Source organism: Arachis hypogaea, chromosome 8, assembly GCF_003086295.3.
Source record: "Arachis hypogaea cultivar Tifrunner chromosome 8, arahy.Tifrunner.gnm2.J5K5, whole genome shotgun sequence".
In the NCBI taxonomy this organism is placed as follows: domain Eukaryota; kingdom Viridiplantae; phylum Streptophyta; class Magnoliopsida; order Fabales; family Fabaceae; genus Arachis; species Arachis hypogaea.
The window spans coordinates 11,771,115-11,790,958 of record NC_092043.1 but is presented as its reverse complement, the minus strand read 5'-3'; the positions used below and the strand labels follow the sequence as shown (position 1 = coordinate 11,790,958).

Below are 19,844 nucleotides of genomic sequence, written 5' to 3'. Positions count from 1 at the left end.
CAGAGATTTTGTTTTTCTTTTCACAGATTTCTTTTTAAAAAACGCAACCTTTATTTTCTTATTATGAAGAGAGAGGAGAATGATACCCTTTATTATTTAAAATTCCACTAATTCTATTTATTTTTATTGAGTAACAGCCATATATTTTATTCAATATAATTAAAATTAATTTTATTAATTATATAGATCACATTATTATTTTAATAAAATAATTTATATCATTTATCAAAAATGTATGTGTCATCTCTAACTAAATCATAAATTGTTATTTCTGAATTTATTATGCGGTATTGAATTAATATATAAGAGATTTAGTTATTGTCGTATCATTTGTAATATTTTAACTGTCTTTTGAATTTAAAACACATTTAAATATATTATATTAATTGAATAAATTAAAGTTATGAAATTCTAGTACTTTTAAAGATTTATTGTATTATTTATCAAAAAATTTATGTTATTTATAATTAAATGATGTATTTTTATTATTATTAAATTAACTCTACAATATTAAATTAAGATAATGATAAAGTTACCAAAAATTAAGATAATGATAATAAAAAAAAAAAAAAAGATAAAAATCAATTCATAAATAGAAAAAGTAAATAAAGAGAAGAGAAGAAAGAAGAAAAGAAAGAGACGATGATAATAATAATATTGAAGACGGAAGAAGAGGAGAAAAAAAAAAGAGAATATAAAAAAATAATAAAAAATAAACTTACATAAATTTGACTTGGTTTAAAAAAAATTTGATTGTAAAAAGGTATTAAATTTAATTACCTATAATTTAAACTACAGAGTTAATAGTAATTAACTAATTATCATTTATGATTTGAGATATTTTCTTGTGAGTCATGATATTCCACGGTGGCACCGCGTTTTCTCTCTTTCCACTTTCCACTTTCCAGTTCAACGCCGTTTACCAGTCGCACTTCCCTCCACACTCTTCAATTCTCCCCGTTTTTCCCCGTTTATCTTCTCTCTTCTTCAACCCCTTTTTCCCTCTTTCACTCGCAATTCCCACCTGAGAAATATCACTTTCTTCTTTCTTAGATGGATTTTGACCTGCTTCTTCATGCATCATCTACCTCCATTTTTTAATTCCAGTAATAGAAATCAACGCAGCAACAACAATTCCATGGATTCAAAGAAGCTCCGAAGGAAGCCCAAGCTCGAGCGCCGCAATGCCGTCAAGTACGTTGACTACGACGCCGACGGCTCCACCACCTCCTCACACGATGATTCCTCTTCCTCCGTCGGTGGCGGAAGCAGAAGCGATTCCATTTACACCCGATCCATGGATTTCTACGACCGAACTAGCTTCCGAATTGAGGGAACCGAGGGCGAGTTTGACCGGATTTGCCGGAGCTTGGGGCTCTCCGGCCCGGAGGACTTCGCCATACCGGCGGCGGCCTGGGAAGCCATGAAGGTCCGGTCGTCATCGGATATTCTCCCGAGGCTGAATCCGAGGGAAGAGCGAGTGCCACCGCGGCGGAGCGACGTCGTTGCGGTGGGTGAATTGGCCAAGGAATTCGAAGGTGGAGCTAGGGTTAGGGTTGATGAGACCGGTGGTTGCTGCGCGGAGAGCTCCAGTGGCATATGCGGAGGAATCAAAGGTGTTCGTCCGCCGATGCTTAGGCCGCCGCCGGGGACCAAGGTGCCTGTGGTGGACAACACAAGCTCCACTTGGGACCTTCTAAGGGACTTTGCTCCAGAAGGTTCAGACAACGGCCACTTACTACAGATAGAACCAGATAAAGAAGACGAAGAAGAAGAAGAAAAGCAAGTAGTAGTGGTGGAGGAAGGAGGAGGTAAGAGAGAAGAGGAGGTGGAAGAAAGGGTGGATAATGCGGCGAGGATTGCGGAGATTGTTGCTGATCTTTCGGGGTCGTGTGGTTTTAGCACTTCAAATGAGGAAGATGATACTTCAAGCACTACCACGGGTCCAAGGTCTAACAATATATCTCCCAATGGAAGAATCAAGTGTATTATTACCTCTGGCGATTGGCAAAAGGGTGAGCTTCTTGGACGTGGTTCCTTTGGCTCAGTCTATGAAGGAATTTCTGGGTAAGCGTTTTTTTTTTTCCAAGTCCAGTTTGCATTTCACTTTTGCTTTCGCTTCCGCTTCCCGTTTTACTTTTGATATTGTAGAATACTAGAATGTATTTTAGAACTTCATCATAGTAATCTAACTAACTTGTTCATTTGGCGGCCACCTACTGAAATTGATGCAGTGATACAGAATTGTAGAATAAAAAAATTTAATGATGCAACGGGGCTATGTTATACACGGGAAAATTTACCATAATTGATGTTATTTTTTGGGGAAAGGGTCTCGAAATTTTGGTGGAATGGTTAGTTACTGATATAGAATAGATTCCCCAATCTATTCAACAAGATGCGGATATTTCGTGACATTGCCCGCTTCTATTTGTCTAGATGTGATCCAAGCGGGTTCAAGTGCTTGAAGAGAATATCTTCCGAAGCAAACATGATTACCCCGATAGGATATTCCTTTCATTCTTCCTCTATGTTGCTTACGGAATCTAGTTCTTTTGGGGTTATAGTTGATGGTTTGAATGAAATAATAACTCTCTTCCTATGGGCTCCAGTCCACTTCTTTGAACATCATCTTAGTCAACTCCCTTAATAGAATAAATGATCATTTGTATCCATAAAAGATGAAAACACACATATGTACCACACTAGATCGAAACTAAACTTGTACCCATGCAAGATGTCCTCCATGTGACAAAAGTACCCTGTGGAGTTTTGGAGTGCCACGTAGGGTACTTTTGTCACATGGAGGGCATCTTGCATGGGTACAAGTTTAGTTTCGATCTAGTGTGGGTACATATTTCAGCATTTTCATCTTTCATGGGTACAAATGGTCATTTATTCCCCTTACATACCATCAATCCAAATAGAGCCTCTGTGTTATGTTATGTTAGTCATAATTACTAACTTATAAATTTTATCTTCTGTATATTACTGCAGAGATGGAGTCTTTTTTGCTGTGAAAGAGGTTTCACTGCTTGATCAAGATAATCAGGGAAAGCAAAGTATCTATCAACTGGAGCAGGTGAGAGGTTTATTCATTTATTGCTTCATGGTCTTTTCCCCCGTACTATACTTTTTCCATTAACTAACTCTTTTGTAACGTGTAAAAAAAAAACTTGTAGATATTATGCTATTTTGCATGGTATTGTATAAAATGCTTCATTTTTCTCTCCTACTACATAAAATGCTTCATTTTTCTCGTACTACATATATTGTTTTAAACTTTTTGCTTTGTCTTTTTTCACAGGAGATAGCACTTTTGAGTCAGTTTGAACATGAGAACATAGTTCAATACTATGGCACAGAAACGGTACTTAATTCATGTCCTCTCTTTTCACTATTACTTCTATTTGGCCTTTGCTACTGTTGATTCCATGTTAAAAGTTACCAGTAGAGATTACACCAATGTAATAGGTCCTTATGGATCTCAAGATTTTTAAGTTATCAGTATATGTGGAGTTTTGTGATTAGAGTCAGTTCATGATGTCATGATAGGCTATAAAATGTAGTCTAAGTTTGTATAGCAAGGGATCTGTAAGACTGCAAGAGCTAATAACATAAACTAAAAATTCAGAACACAGGTATTTAAGATTTTTTCTTTTTTTTTTTTTGGGAATGAGATTAAATTTTGCTGCATTCGGTGAATTGGAGAATGCTTAGTCCAACTACCAATATGGTGTATTCCTGAGAGCCTTAGTTCAATGCAATATGACAAACAACTGAATGGCCATGGTCCTGTCATGGGTTTTTTCAGCTGCATAACTCTATTCAATATTTCATTCTGGTTTTTACAAAGCTTCTTTAAGCTATACGCAACTTTTGCTCTCAAGTGTTTCTCTCTTCCCCCTGTCTATATGTTTCCATAAGGCTTGTAATTGTGTTATGTAACCACTGTTTCATTTGCTTGATGTTATACAGGATGAATCAAAGCTGTATATCTTTCTTGAGCTTGTAACCAAAGGTTCTCTTGCAAGCCTTTATCGCAGGTATACACTTCGAGATTCCCAAGTCTCTGCCTACACAAGACAGATTCTGCATGGCTTGAAGTATCTTCATGATCGAAATGTGCTTCACAGGTGACTTTACATTTCTTTACATACGTACACGCTCATAATTGCATAATGTATTCTTTGTAAATGATTTCTGTAATATTGGTTTCTCATTTTCCTTCTTGTTAGTAGGCTGTGTTTTTCTTATTTGGGACAGGGCAGGGAAACATTTTGTAACTTGATTGCATGAACTAATTCATGTTTGGTTTTCAATTTTGGAAATTTTGTTGAGTAAATTTTCATCTTTGGGTTTAGCTCATGATGCTCTGAGTGTTGTTTTCGTACTTTCTATTTCAGTTAGTTAATTATCATGAAACAATCTCTCTAACTATAATCTAATTATGTTTTCCCCAATTTAAAGGGATATTAAATGTGCAAATATATTGGTGGATGCAAATGGATCTGTAAAGCTTGCTGATTTTGGATTGGCAAAGGTGAAAATCTTCCTCAGTTTATACTTCACTATTTAGTCCGTTATTTTGTTTCTTTGATGTTTCAATTTCAGTTGGTCCAGTTGCTTAACATTTTAATTTTCTTATACTGCTTTATTATTTCAGGCAACCAAATTGAATGACATTAAATCATGCAGGGGGACACCATTGTGGATGGCTCCTGAGGTTTGAACTCTCTCTTGATTTTTCAATTAGTTAGCTTAATTGCTGGATGAACAGCTCTAGGTTGAATTTCCACTTTTCTTCAGCTGTGGACCAAATGCAGAAGAAATATATTTATCATATAGTTACCGAGAGCTGCATGCATTTCACAGGAATGCTTACTTTTCTTATTTGAGAAGCTTAAGCAATGAAACTATGCATGTTGGAAGAGCAGTAGATTTTTTGTTAATACAGTCTCTTATCCGTATGGAAAGGCATAATTTTACACTCCCAAGAAGTTTTCTGGGTATCTTAGCTATGGGGTCATCTTCTTTTGGATGAGTGTATTGTTGTATTAAATTCTTGCTTTCCTCTTATGTTTGAAGAGGAAAAATCCCTTTGCATTTGAAACTAAAAGTCTACCTTAAGCTTGCCAAAATTTCTACCTTGATTTATAGCTTTATAGTTTCTTGATGACATGATTATTGATTATGAGGCTGAAATGCGCAGGTTGTGAAAGGAAAGAACCAAGGTTATGGGCTTCCAGCTGATATGTGGAGTTTGGGATGCACTGTACTAGAAATGTTAACAGGCAAACTTCCATATTCGGAGTTTGAAAGTGTATGTGTCATATTATTTCCCTTTCATTACAGAGTTATAATATAATCAGTCTTTGCCTCTTCTTTTTTGTCTGAAGCAATTTTCATATTTTCAATTTTGATTTTAGTTCCTATTCAATCTATTCCTATAAAGTTTGTTTTGGCCTCTTATTAGTTTGAACAGTTCAGGCTTATGCCTATTGATCAAAATTCCGAGCTCCAGATCTTATGTTGTAAATGACTTCTATATTTTGTTGGGAGATATTGCTGATTGCTATAGATATATAATAACATGAATATTTTCCATTAACTGATTAGTTGCATAACTGCATATTTTTTGCTATTATTTTTATTAGTCTCTCAACACCTTGATCTCTTCTGATAACAGATGCAGGCATTATATAGAATTGGGAAAGGTGAGCGTCCTTCTATGCCTGATTCTCTTTCAAAGGATGCTCGAGACTTTATCCTGCAGTGCCTTCAAGTTAATCCAGATCACCGTCCCACTGCTGCCCAACTCTTGAGCCATCCATTTATCCAAAGACCAGTTTCCCACTCGTCGGGCTCATTTCCTAATCTTCCAGGCAAAAAAGGTTAAATTTGTCATCTTCAAACTGTGAATCACAATGGAGGTAAAGATGATTCTTGCGTAGTCTCTATATTTGCAGTTCCTGTTTGTGTCTCTGTTTTATTTTTACAGCTTAATTACATTAAAAAACTTTTTTCTTCTCTCTCTCAATTTGAATATTTTACCCTTGATGACAGCTGTCCTTCATCGCACACAAGATATTTCCAGTGCTCAGTTCTCCAATGGCCGGTGTTGGACTGGGGTCCAATATTGCGGCAGCTGCCGGACGAGTGTCAGAGTAAGCCTGCTTGTAACTATAATCTTTATAAGCACCACTTTGGGTCCAATAAGGGATATGCTGCCCGAGATAACCAAGTTATGGTCTTGACAGTGACCTGTTGGAGGATTGTGCTCAAGGTGGTTCTTGTATGTTATAGCAATGCTGTAGTATCAAGGTTGAGCTGATAAATGTCACCCTTGCCTTCACTTCACATTAGCCAGCTGAGCTTACCCCTCGGAGCAATGGTGGTAGGAACTGAGATCACACTAATTGTACATATTTTTATCACTGACATGCCATTGTGTAAATCTGTATCCTCAAAGTGGTAATTTTTCCCTCTATTCCCATCTTGGAATATTTTCCAACAATCCCAATTTCCAAAATTTTGGGATCAAACTCTTCTAAAATGAAGAAATTGTAAAATGAAAAAATGAGGGTGTAATAATAATTCAATCACCATTTTGGTCTTTTGTTGAGTACGATGGTACTGTTTGATGTGTAGAAAAGACTTGGATTATTGTTGTCACTTATCAATGATCTGTTTCAAGGATTAGTGAAACATTGTTTCATTTTATTCCATTTTGTATTTAGACTAAATCACACCTTTTTATTGAACAAACAAAATAACACGTTACTATTTCTGAATTTATTTATTATACTTAATACTAAAAGATGGACGGTGCATTGGCTATTAAAATTTGTTCATATGAAATTTATAAATAACGATATTGAATCCACTTTAGGTGTAGACATTCAAAACTAATTACCAAAAAAGATAAATCACATTGAAGGGTCATTGATTAAATTGATATTACACTAAGCACCTATTTAATTAGGAGTGTACGCGGATCGGATCGGATATGGCCGAAAATTTGATCCGATCCGCACAATTTCCATCGGATCGGATATGATATCTGCCCTTTTTAGTGTCGGATCGGATCAGATATCGGATATATTCACATGATTAAATCTTCTCTTTTTAATCATATTTCTATGTAAAAAAATTCAATAAAAAAATTTCTTTCATACTTTTAAACTTATTTATTCCAAAAATATTTTTAATCAAACTCTTTCTAAATAACAAATAAAATAATACAATATATGAATAATAATTACTAAAACATACAAACAAGTAAATATAATACCAAACATATATATATATATATATATATTTATTTTTTAATTATTATTATGCGGATCTGTGGATCGGATACACGGATGTAGAGCATATATCCGCGATCCGATCCCATCAATTTTCGGATCGGATGTGGGTATTTATCGCAGATCTACACATATGATCCGATCCATGAACACTCCTATATTTAATAGAAGTGGACAATTTTAAAATGGAAAAAATAAGCAAATATACAATTAGTTTTTACCATCCCGCTACACATACAAGTCTTTTTGGCAAACAAGTCCATACAAGTTAATCATAACCCAACAAAACCCACTCACATAACGCACGCATAAAATCATGCCGTTCCTCTTCCAACGTTTATATTCCGCTTTCCTCCTCCTCTTTCTTCTTTGCATTTCTCCTCCTTTTTCTTCGCATTCCTTCTTTTTCACGTGTTTTATCCTCTTCATCGTTCTTTTTATTGCTACTGTTCTTCTTATCAGTACAAATACATAAAAAATTCTTAATAATATACATAAATATCTTAGTTTTACACTGAAATTTGCTACAAATACACAAAAATATTTTCTTTAATGCTGTATTTTTTTCTTTTTTTCCCTTATTTTTTTTAGTTGAATGAATGTAGGTTTATCATCTTCCAAGTAATTTTGCAGCATTATGTGTTTCTTCTTCTTTTGTTTGATTTTTTTTTGTTTTTATTCTTGTTAAGAGAGTAAAACAAGAAACTTGAGAAAGTAAAACAAGAAAAAAATATGAATAAGAAAAAAGATGATGAAAAAAAAGAAGCAGCAGAAGATAAGAAAGAGGAAGAGGAAGGAGAATTTTGAATTATGCAAAATTTATCAGTAAATACACCGAAAATTCTTAACAATATACATAAATATCTTATTTTATACTGAAATTTGCTGCAAATACACAAAAAATTTCTTTAATACATCATTTTTTCTTTTTTTCTTTTAGTTGAATGAATGTAGATTCATCTTCTTCTAAGTAATTTTGCAGCATTATGTGCTTCTTCTTATTTGTTTGATTTTTTTTGTTTTTATTCTTGTTAAGAGAGTAAAACAAGAAGGAAAACATGAATAAGAAAAAAAAAGATGATGATAAAAAAAAAGAAGAAGCAACGGAAGATGAGGAGGATGAAGAGGAAGAGGAAGAGTTTTGAATTATGCAGAACTTATCAGTATAAATACACCGAAAATTCTTAACAATACACATAAATGTCTTAGTTTTACACTGAAATTTGCTACAAATACACATGTTTTTTTTAATGTTGCATTTTTTTCTTTTTTTTTCCCTATTTCTTTCTTTCTTTTAGTTGAATGAATGTAGGTTCATCATCTTTCAAGTAATTTTGTAGCATTATGTGTTTCTTCTTCTTTATTTGATTTTTTTGTTATTATTTTTGTTAAGAGAGTAAAACAAAAAGACACTTAAGAAAATTCTATAGCAAACATTTTGGATCAGACAAAATCATCAATATGACAAAATTTCTACAATAACGATTACAATGATACGTATAAGAAGACAACGATGACTATAACGATGATGATCATGATGATGAAGATGATGGAGAAGAAGGAGGTAAAGGAAGGAGGAAGAGAACGAAGAGGAGAATGCGGTGTTGGTAACAACGATAACGAAAAAGAAAGAGAAGAAGAAGAAGACAAAGGAGTGACAAAGAAAAAAAAGAATGAGGAGAAGAATAACGCACATCAAGAGCGCAAGTGTAAATGAGTTGTTAGACTTGTTTAGTTAAATGACTTGTATATAGAAATTCATTCTAATTTTTAATAACTTGTCTCGTGATCCAACACATTATCGGTTTGTCACAAAGATTTGTCAAATAAAAACAAGCCAACGCAACTAGGGTTTTTTTTAATAAAATTAATTAAAAATTTATCTATTATGTGTTTTAAGGGCATAATAAAATAACATTACAATTGAAAAAAAAATTATTAGAAATACAAAAAAATTAGATTTTCAATACATTTGTTTTATATCTATTAAATAAAAAATTTAAAATCTTCTACTAATGATAAGTTTATTTAGCTAAACTCATAAATTAAATATTTTATTTAATGATAAATTTATCATGTGTCTTAAGAGAATATGTTAGCTAAACCTATAAATTAAATATGTTATTTATGGGTATAAGTAATTTGTAACTTATTTACCAATTTGTATTTAACAAAATAAGTTTGTATAGATAAGACACAAATCTTAAACAAAAGGAGCTGTTACATATTAAAGTTTTTTTTGGTAACCAAGTCCAACAAAATTGGTCAAAATCCAACAAAAATCAATTTTATTAGTAGACGTGAATACACGCTCCAACTACGTAAACGTTTCTGCATTTCTCTCTCTCCTCCTCCTTCTTCTACTTTTACGCGTTTCTCTTCCTCCCTCTTCTTCGCGTTCATTCTTCTTGGTTTTATTCCTCTCAAAAGAGTAAATCAAGAAGAATTTTGAGAAAATAAAATAAGAAGATGAAGAAAAAAAAATATGAAAAAGAAGAAGACGAAACGGAAGATGAAGAGGAGAAATTCAAGCGAGACGAAACCAAATGAACATAAATTAAACTAAGAAAAGAACCGAAATTTCTCAAGGAATAAAAAATTTGGTCAATACTTAACAATAGCATCAAGTGAACCTCAATTAGTTCACAAATGAACCGAAATTAGTTCAGATTTGAACTAGCAGTAAAACAACTCAATCATCAACAAAATCATATCGAATTCATTTTTTGATCCAAATAAACCTCAAATAAACTAAGAAATGAACCGAAATTATTTAATAATGGTACAAGAGATAATCAGAACCAATAAAGATGTTAGCAAAATATTGGTGTTGTTAGTGATGACGATAATGAAAGAGAAAGATAACGAAAAAAGAAAAGAAGAAGAGACGCAACATCAGAGAAGAAGTGACGGCAATGAACGTGCGCACGTGAATTTAAAATACTTGGTTAGAATTATGATCTGGATACAGAGATTTATTCTATTCATAATTAATTCGTTTATGCGGTAAACGAGATATGAGTATTTGCAAGTATAAAAATATAATTATTTATAATAATAAAATGGTATTAATAACTTGATTTTGATTGATTTAAAAAATAAAAAATATATTTGTTATTGTTTAGATCAACCTTAATTTATTTATATCTCATCTATATTTCAAATTTTAAATTAATAACTTTCATATGTTTGTTTGTACTGAACTATTCAAAATGGACGATTTCAAATAATAGAAAAGATAAACTATTTTAACTCATTAGTGGGCGTACAATAACTTCTAAAAAACAAGTAACAATTAAGTCACATAATTTAAAATTGTTTATTTAAAACCAACTTATTATTTTCTTAAAAACCAACACATTTAAATTAGTACTAAAAAAGAATAAAAAATTATAAAAAATTTAAAAAATTTGATAAGCAAAATTTGGACAATATATAATTTAAATTTAAAATTTGTAATATAACAATTTTTAAAATTTTTCATGTACTCTTCTTGAGTAATTCAAATGTGTTATTTTTTAGAACAATAATGTGTTTCTTTTTAATGGGGTTTTAAATCACTGAAATTCATACGTAAAAAGTACACCCACTAATCTAAAATGAGTAAGTTAAAACTGTTTAGCTCTCCAACCATCTCCTCTATCTCTCCTATTATTTAAAACTGTTTTAAAAAAGTTTAGTATAACTAAGTAAAAAGGTTATTAATTTAAAATTTAAAATATACATTAGATACAATTAAATTAAGGTCGATCTAAACAATAATAAAATATATCAATTTTTATTTTTTAAATGGATCAAAATCAAATTATTAATACCATTTTATTACTTTAAAAAATTTTAAGAGTAAACTATCGTTTTTGTTCTCAATGTTTGGGAGTAAGTCTCAAAGTTGTCCCTAACATTTGAATCGTCTTATTTAAGTCTCCAACGTTTCAAAATTGACTCAATGTTGTCTTGCCGTTAGGAATCTGTTAACGGAATTGACAGCGGGATAAAATTGAGACGATTTTAAAATGTTAGGGACTTAAATAGAACGAAAACGTTGGGGACAAAAACGATATATAGACATAAATTTTTATTTTATCCTTCACTAATATCAATCTTTTACTGTGCATAGTTATTCAATTATTTTTTAATCACATTACTTTGATTCTCAATAAATTTATTTTTTTTAATTTTATTCTTAAAAGATTTTTACTCATCATGAAATATTTGTAAAATGACTAGAATCACATTACTTTATTGTATATGTATCATTTTTTTCCCACAAGTTTATGTACTAGTCATTTTACAAACATTTTATGATGAGTAAAAATTTTTAAGAGTAAAATTATAAAAGCATAAATTTATTTAGAATAAAATTAATGTGATTAAGTATAATTTACTTAGATGAGATTAAAAAAATAATTGAATAACTATGTACTGTAAAAAATGATATTATTAAAGGATAAAATTAAAATTTATTTCTATATATCGTTTTTGTCCCTCAACGTATTTGTCCTATTTAAATTCTTAACGCTTGAAAATCATCTCAATTTTGTCCCACCGTCAATTCCATTAACAGATTCCTAACAGCAGGATAACATTGAGTCAATTTTGAAATGTTAGGGACTTAAATAGGACGATTCAAACGTTAGAGAAAACTTTGAGACTTACCCCAAACGTTGGGGACAAAAATGATACTCAAAAATATATTTTTATACTTACAAATACTCATCTCATTTATAGTGTAAACAAATTAATTATAAATATATCTCGTTTATAATGTAAACAAGATATACAGAGTACATCAATTTCCACGTATCATGTGTGCACACATGATATTTTTCTGAGAACAAGACAAGACAAGACACTGAGAACAAGACATAAAACACAGAGACACAAAATTGTGTTGTATTCTATTTGGTGATAAACTAGAACAAATTATGAAAATAAAATTTATTCTCATTTTTTTCCATTTAAAAAATTTGAGACGAAAAATATAATAATGAAAAATATAATTATGAAAAATTAACAAGAAGAAAAAATGAAAAATAAGTTGTATCCCTTGTTAGTGTCTCCGTGTCCTTCCAGGATGAACACAAAAAATATTAATTGAGTGTCTCTGGACATAATATCTCTGTTCATGTCTCCTCTATCAAACATGATTTTGTGTCTTTGTGTCCTCAGTATGCTGTTTCTGTAAACAAACGCAGTCTTAAGTAACACAAATTAGTAAGGAAAAGTATTAGGGACCAATAGGTAACCTGCCAACTTTTGACAATAATAATTAATTATTATTTAAAAATAGGAATGTATTGATCATGCATTAATTAGAACCCAACCCTAATCCTCTCACCCGTCTTTGGTCCTCTTCCCATCTTGGTACTTGCACCATCACCGTGCCGCCGTAGAGACCGTTCAAACGCGGAGGGCCACCCCCGATCCCATTTATGATACAACCATTCCTGTGTAAGAAAACTCATCTTACACACTAATATCGCACCCCAACCCCACTATAGTTGTTGTCATTGTTGTGGATGCACCTTGAGCCATAGCGTTCCTCCTACATAGGAGCAAGGGAACATGCCTCACATACCCCCGGTAATGTGAACAACCCCTCTCATTGAGCCATAGCGTTCCACTTCCATAGGAGCAAAGTATAGTTGTTCCTGCTGAAGGCGAGTTGACTATATTGCGTCGATGGATCCATCAACTTGTGAAGAAGGATTGTATGACACTTCATATGATGTGAGTGAGCATTCGAAGTCCATCGAAGTCAATGTCCGATCTCTGAGTAAAGATAACACTCAACATATAGACAAGGTAAGTTATGTGTTAGTAGTATAATTGGTGTGGATTTTCTATATGATAATCTGATGGGAGGACTTAGATCTATAATAGCAACTTTGTTTTTATTTTATTTTCGGGGTATTAACAGTGATATTCTTAGTTGAAAGTATTGTGCTTTTGTTTGTTTAATTTGAATTGTTGTGGATGTTCTTTTATGCTAGCATGATGCTACAGCTTCGACATATGATGTGTTTTTTTCATTCTTTTTGTTCATCATGTTGCATTTATATTTGCAACTTTGTTTAGATTTTTATTTTTTAGGTATTAACATGGATATTCTTGTTTTCAATTATTGTACTTTTGTTTGTTTAGTAATTAGTGTTATCAATCATAAATGGATGTTGGAAGAGTTTTTTCGGGTGTTGAATAGTGGATGGTTATCTCCTTTTGTGATATGTTTTTGGTTTTCGATTTCAGGAGGAAGAATCTGTAGATGTTATTGAGTTAGAAGATGATGATGATACTGAATTGAGTCATGAGGTGCGAAATTTACTTTATTGTTATCATAATACTGACAAGTTATTGGAGATTGATTGTTTAAGTGTGTTTGACATTAAATGTTATTTTCTTTGAATGGAGTTGCAGTTGCCGGATCACACTGGAATTCAACTAGAGAAAATCCCATACGTAGGATTGCAATTTATTTCATTGCATCAGGCATAAGAGTTCTATTCTAATTATGCATGGAAATTTGGGTTCGTGACTAACATTAGGAACACCAACTATGACAAAACAAGGAAGGAATCAAGGATACCCATTAACCAATTGATATATTGAAATCGTGAAGGTTATCGGGAGGCTCAAGTGAAGGCAGCATCTCGGGTAAGGAAAATAACAACCGCGAGATGTAGAGCAAGAATATACGTAATGTTTAATAGGTAGAAGGATAATTGGATGATGTCAAAATTAGAATTGAAACATATCCACCCATGTTCTACTAAGCAATTTGACCATTACCACGAGTACAGGGAACTGACTATGCATACAAAGTGTGTGATTGAGGACGACGATGAGGCTGGCATATTGCTCAACAAGACTTATCTCACACTGATGAATGAGGTTGGCGAGTCATCGAATTTGGCTTACTTAAAAAATGATGTGAGTAATTACAGTACAAACAATCTGCGTTGTGTTGACAAAAACGCAGATGTTATGGAGTGTGTTCTGGGTAGATGCAAAGTGCAGGGTGTCCTACGAATATTATGGAGACGTGGTGTTAATTGATACAACATACAATAGAAACAAGTATGTGTGTTTGTGTCTCTATTGAAAGGTTTCTTGTTTTGACACTATTGCAAGTTCTTACTTGGGCATAAGCTCGGAGGATATGCTCGGTACAAAGATATACATGCTAAAATGATTGGCACTGTATGGAATGTCTGGTCTGTGGAATCTTTCGGGAAGGATTTGGCTAGATTCATTGCTGAGTTTAACCTAGAACACAACAGATGGCTATCAGGTTCATTTTGTCATGTGCTTGTATGTTCTTTTCGGAGAGTAGATTTCGTGTGAAGCTTTGTTTTTAGTATATTCGATTTTAGGTTCCGTTCTCATCGAATGATTTATAACCTTTTTGGATAGTTTATCAGACTCTCTATTTGAAGGTCGATGTCTATTTGGTTCACTAAGTCTATAGATGTGTGTGGTGGTGTAGCTAAGTGTTCATGATCATGATTTTTTCATTTTTTGTTTTTGTAGACCTTTAAGACGATCATCGAATATGGGTTCCAGTCTATTTCCAAGATAAATTTTGGACTGGTATGAGGAGTGCCCAGAGGAGTGAGAGTATGCACGCTTTTTACGGTGGTTTCTTACATTACAAGAATGGATTAGTTCAGTTCGTTCATGAGCATGACAATGTGCTTGGGAACAAGGAGCAAAAGGAACTGGAGGACGATGCTGCAGACTTTAAAGGCATTGTCCCCTGCTCATCCAGCTCTATAATTAAAAGACAATTTTAACGTGAGTACACAAGCTCTATTTTTAAGGAAGTACAACAAAAATTCAGGAAAAAGGGGGATTGTTTAGTACGTGGTGTGACTCAAGAGAGTGATTTGTTTCATGTGACCATGGACGAGCAATACCTACTTTATGGGGAATCTAGGTACTGCACGAACGGTGTCGAGTTTGACCCATTGACACACAAGATTCGGTGCGAGTGCAACATGTTTGAATAAAGAGGTATTCTTTGTTGCCACTGTCTTGCTGTGTTCTCATATTATAGAGTAGACAGAGTATCATCTTGCTATGTTTTCCCTCGATGAAGCAAGAATGTACAGCGCAAATACATTTACATCAAGAGCAGCCACAACGAGAATCGATCGGATGAAAGCCACAACTTATTCAGAAGATTGTGTTCACACTTCTTTAATGTTGCCTAGGATTTCGTGACCTGTGAAGAAGAAGCGGTCATGTTACATTCGGGTCTTGACAATTTGAGGGCCAAGCTGTTTGATTATCGTGCGAACTTTAGGTCCAAAAGTGTGTTGCAACTACACAAAACAACATAGTGACACAGAATGAGCCCGCTCTTGGTGCAGATGACATTTTAGGTCCTTCAAAGGTGGCAACGAAGGGTCGATCGAGGTTGAAAAGGCTTGGATTTGAACTGGACAGTTCAATCAAGAAATCTATGCGAAGAAAGAAGAAAAAATGCACATCCGGTATGTGCATACCATTTGGTTAATTTTGAACCCCTTGTTAATATGTCTTAATGGATAAAATTGACTCATTTTTTTTGCGCGTGGTGCTTTTTTCTAGAAAAAGGATGAAGCAGTCAATCGAAATCTAGCTGTGGGTTTGGCTGTTAGAGCGAATGAATCACAACAACATGGTGGCTTCATGTCTTTGTTAAATTCGTTTGGGAATAGTTAGAAGAATTTTGATCATAGATTTGTAAGGATAATTTCTTTTTATTTTGATTTTTTTTTCACTTTTCTTTAACAAAATATTCAGGTTTTTTATTTAATAAACAATTTTAAATTGAGGATATATCATTATTTTTTAGTGTGATCCACTGATATGATTATACTATTATTAATTTTTTAAGTTTTAGTGCTTTTAATCACGATTTTTATGTGCTTTTAATTTGGAGGACAAAACAGAGTAGGTTTTGTTAACTTAGGCTTCATTTCATTTTGTCACGGTTATGTTCCCATGTTAGTTTGACTCGGCCTTCTTCGAGAATCCAAGAAGTCTCGATTGGAACTTTGATTCTAAGTAAAATGAAAAAATGACCAAAAAAGGAACCTCTGTTATAAGACACATCCAGTGATAGAAAAGCCCACGAAAGACACGTTAACAAAAGACACCTCTAGTGAAAGACACATTTGTAAATAGACACATACATATATAGACACCTTGGTAGAAGACACCTCCAGCAAAAGACACATCCATATATAAACACCTTCGAAGAAGACACGTCTCTCAGAACACACAACCATATATAAACACCTTCGAAGAAGACATGTCTCTCAGAACACACATCCATGGTTAAACGATAACATGAAAGACACATTGGAAGAAGACACATCCATATATAGATACATCAAAAGAAGACACAGCAAAAACAAAAATGTCCATCAGAAGACACATCCATAGTTAAATGAAAACACAAAAGACACATTAGCAAAAGACACTTCCAGCAGAAGACACATACATATACAAACACCTCCGAACAAAACACGACCAAAATAGACACCTACATCAGAAGACACATCCATAGATAATGAAAGACACTTGCATTAGAAGACACGTCCATAAGTAGACACATCCAGAAATAACCAAGGTTGCGAAAATCGGACCGGTCATCGAACCGGTCAAGTGACTAGTTCAATGGTTCAATCGGGGTTGAACCATGGTTGAATCGATTTAATTAAATATAGAGTAAAATTATAAAAAATTCAATACATAATTTTTAAAAGTTAAATGCAATAATTTTTAAACTAATAAGATTCAAAATTTAACAATTTCACAAAATAAACAATACATAATTTACCATTAAAAGATCATAAACAACTTTAAATATCAAAGTTTATAACTAAATAAATTAAAACGCACATAAATGACAAACACAATGTTTTGCAACCAAAAGAAACAATATTCAACAAACAATACTTCAACTAAATAAAGACACTAGAAGTTATAATCATCATTAAGTGTTTTGTTGTCTCCATCATAAACAGGTAATCCAAAGCCAGCATCTTCAGAAATACCACCAAAAGAAGTATTTGAGGATTCAATTACAACATCAAGCATATCCACTTCAACTTCCATGTCTCCACCATCTAATAAAATAGAAAGAAAACTCAATAAGAAATCAATATTAATGACATGTATCTTTATGGAAGGAAACAAAGTTTGCTATGTCACTCACCATTAGGATACAAAGACATATCATTATTAGTGTATATTAAACTTTCGATGCCTTCAACATCTCCATTAGTAAATTCAGGATCATCCTCATATGCCATTACCCAAAAATCTACCATGTCAATGCTTTGAATGTCAATTGGATCATAATTCCTCTTCTTTCAATGTAACCTAGATTGAAGGCGTAGGTTATAGGTGACATAAATAATGTCACTTAGCCTTTGATGCTTTGACCGGTTCCTCCTCTTTGAATGGATTTGTTCAAAAAGGCTCCAGTTCCTCTCACATCCAGATGAAGAAGAGGTTTGATAAAGAAGGCGGATTGCCATTTTTTGCAAATTAGGAGCACTCCCACCGTGTAACCTCCACTATTCACCTACGTAGATAAAAAAATCAAATACTTTTTAATATTTATCACCCAACATATTAAACTTTGAAACTAAACTGAACTTGGATATGAAATAAGTCAAATAACTTACCAGGTTCGAGTTTTGATGTCGCTCTCTTAGCACTTTCCCTCCCAAAACTTTCTTTACAATCTTGATACAACTGTATCTCTTGTAATGCAGCAACTGAGTCATCACAAAGTGTTTCAAAATCAAGCAAATCAAGCAAAGATCTCAAAACATTTACCTTCTCAACAAAACCCTCACTATAGAAAATGCTTGGATTTAAAAAGTAAGCTACCGCATGGAGATCACGCTTCAAATGCTTATCCCACCTCATTTTCAAGATACTCGTGTATGGCGTATAAGAAGCTTTTCAATTTCTAAACATTGTCTTGATAGCATTTTTTGCTCTTTGCATGCCTTCATACACGATTCCAAAAGAGAATTTTTCATCAGCATCAACAAGCCTCAACAACTTAATAAGAGGACCAACAATTTTCACAGTGGTAACACAGTCTTGCCAAAACTTACTGTCCAAGACAATTGAACTAACAATCTTTCCATTAACACTTTTGGATAATTTATGATAAGTGAAATATTTGTCCACCATTAATGACTGCAAGTCTTCCTTGTGATCATATATACTTTTCAAAGTAATGAAAACAGTGGCAAAACGTGTGACTCCTTGTCGAACAATTTCTATCCAACTTTTTCTTTTTCTAAGCCAAGACAATAAGATCATATGTAGACAAACACAGTCACTTTTGAAGTACGGGAAGCAAGGTCAGCTATGTGAGGAATACTTGCAATATCTTTTAAAATAATATTGATATAATGGGAAGCACAAGGAGACCAAAATATATTTGGGTATTTTTCATGAACAAGTTTTCCAGTAGAGACATAATTAGCAGCATTATCAGTGACCACATGCACAATGTTACCAGGCCCAACCCACTCAATAACATCAGCAAACAAATTAAATAATGCATTGGCAGTTTTTATCACATCAGAAGCATCAAAAGTCTTAACAAATGACATACCAGCAAGACAATAAACTAGAAAGTTAATTAAAGTTCGTTGCCTTTGATCAGTCCACCCATCTGCCATCAGCGTACAACCGGTACTTTTTCATGAGCTCTTATACTTTTCAACCAGCAACTAACACTCTCTCTTAAGATTAGCAAGCAAATGAACTCTCATTTCATCATACGACGGTCCCTTGAAACTAGGTTCGATTGCAACACCACCATCCAATGCAGGTTGAAAGTAAGGTGATTGAATTGCATTGAAAGGAATACGTGCATCAACAATCCATTTGGCAAGTCCCAACTTAGCCTTGTGCACAATTTCTTTACTAGCCAAAACACTTTTCAAAGTCGGTTGAGATCCTGGAGTAGTCCTTTCTTTACAATTTGTGTAGCTACTACAGCTCTTCTCTTTCCTTTGTCTCCCGTTGTTGTAGGAACAGCAGCTTGTACAAGGTTAGGCGATTCAGCCTCTTGTGCAGGTGCTTCTCCACCATAAGACTCATCTTCAAAATTTCTTTTTTCCATCTTATTTTTTTGTTTTCCATCAAAATCCTTTTGAATTGAAGTTCAACTTCTTCAGTGACTTTGCTACATACTTTAATTTGTCCAAGAATTTTCGCAAGATGATATTTCATCCTATATATCCCCCTCCATTATAAGTATTCAAACAAAAGATACATGTATATTGTGCCTTATGATTTTTATCATATTTCATAGTGAAATATTCCCAAGCCGGGTCAGATTTTCCTCGAGAGAAACCTGTCTGAGATTCTTGTACAGCATTATGTTGTTGTTGCTGATCATTTTGTGACTGTTCCATCTAAATTCAGAATGCCAGCAACCCAGAATCAAACTAATATATCATTCATAGTTCATAGTTCATACAATTTATATGGCATTCAACATAGCAGAAT

The 19,844-nt window shown here is 33.3% G+C and overlaps 1 protein-coding gene across 2 annotated transcripts; it reads left to right on the top strand.

Moving 5' to 3' along the window:
* Nucleotides 1-875: 875 nt before the first annotated feature.
* Nucleotides 876-6,628, top strand: LOC112706118 (mitogen-activated protein kinase kinase kinase 1). Of its 2 annotated transcripts, XR_003155656.3 has the most exons (10): nt 876-2,067; nt 2,998-3,082; nt 3,308-3,370; nt 3,979-4,136; nt 4,471-4,543; nt 4,667-4,726; nt 5,213-5,323; nt 5,690-5,933; nt 6,067-6,167; nt 6,261-6,628. XR_003155656.3 is itself a non-coding variant. In XM_025757251.3 (9 exons), exons 1-8 carry the CDS (start codon nt 1,076-1,078, stop codon nt 5,897-5,899), a joined length of 1,752 nt encoding a protein of 583 aa, XP_025613036.1. In that variant the 5' UTR covers nt 876-1,075; the 3' UTR covers nt 5,900-5,933; nt 6,067-6,628. The 2 variants fall into 2 exon arrangements, 1 of the variants encoding a protein (XP_025613036.1); XM_025757251.3 differs by having other exon boundaries at nt 6,067-6,628.
* The last annotated feature ends 13,216 nt before the right edge of the window (nt 6,629-19,844 follow it).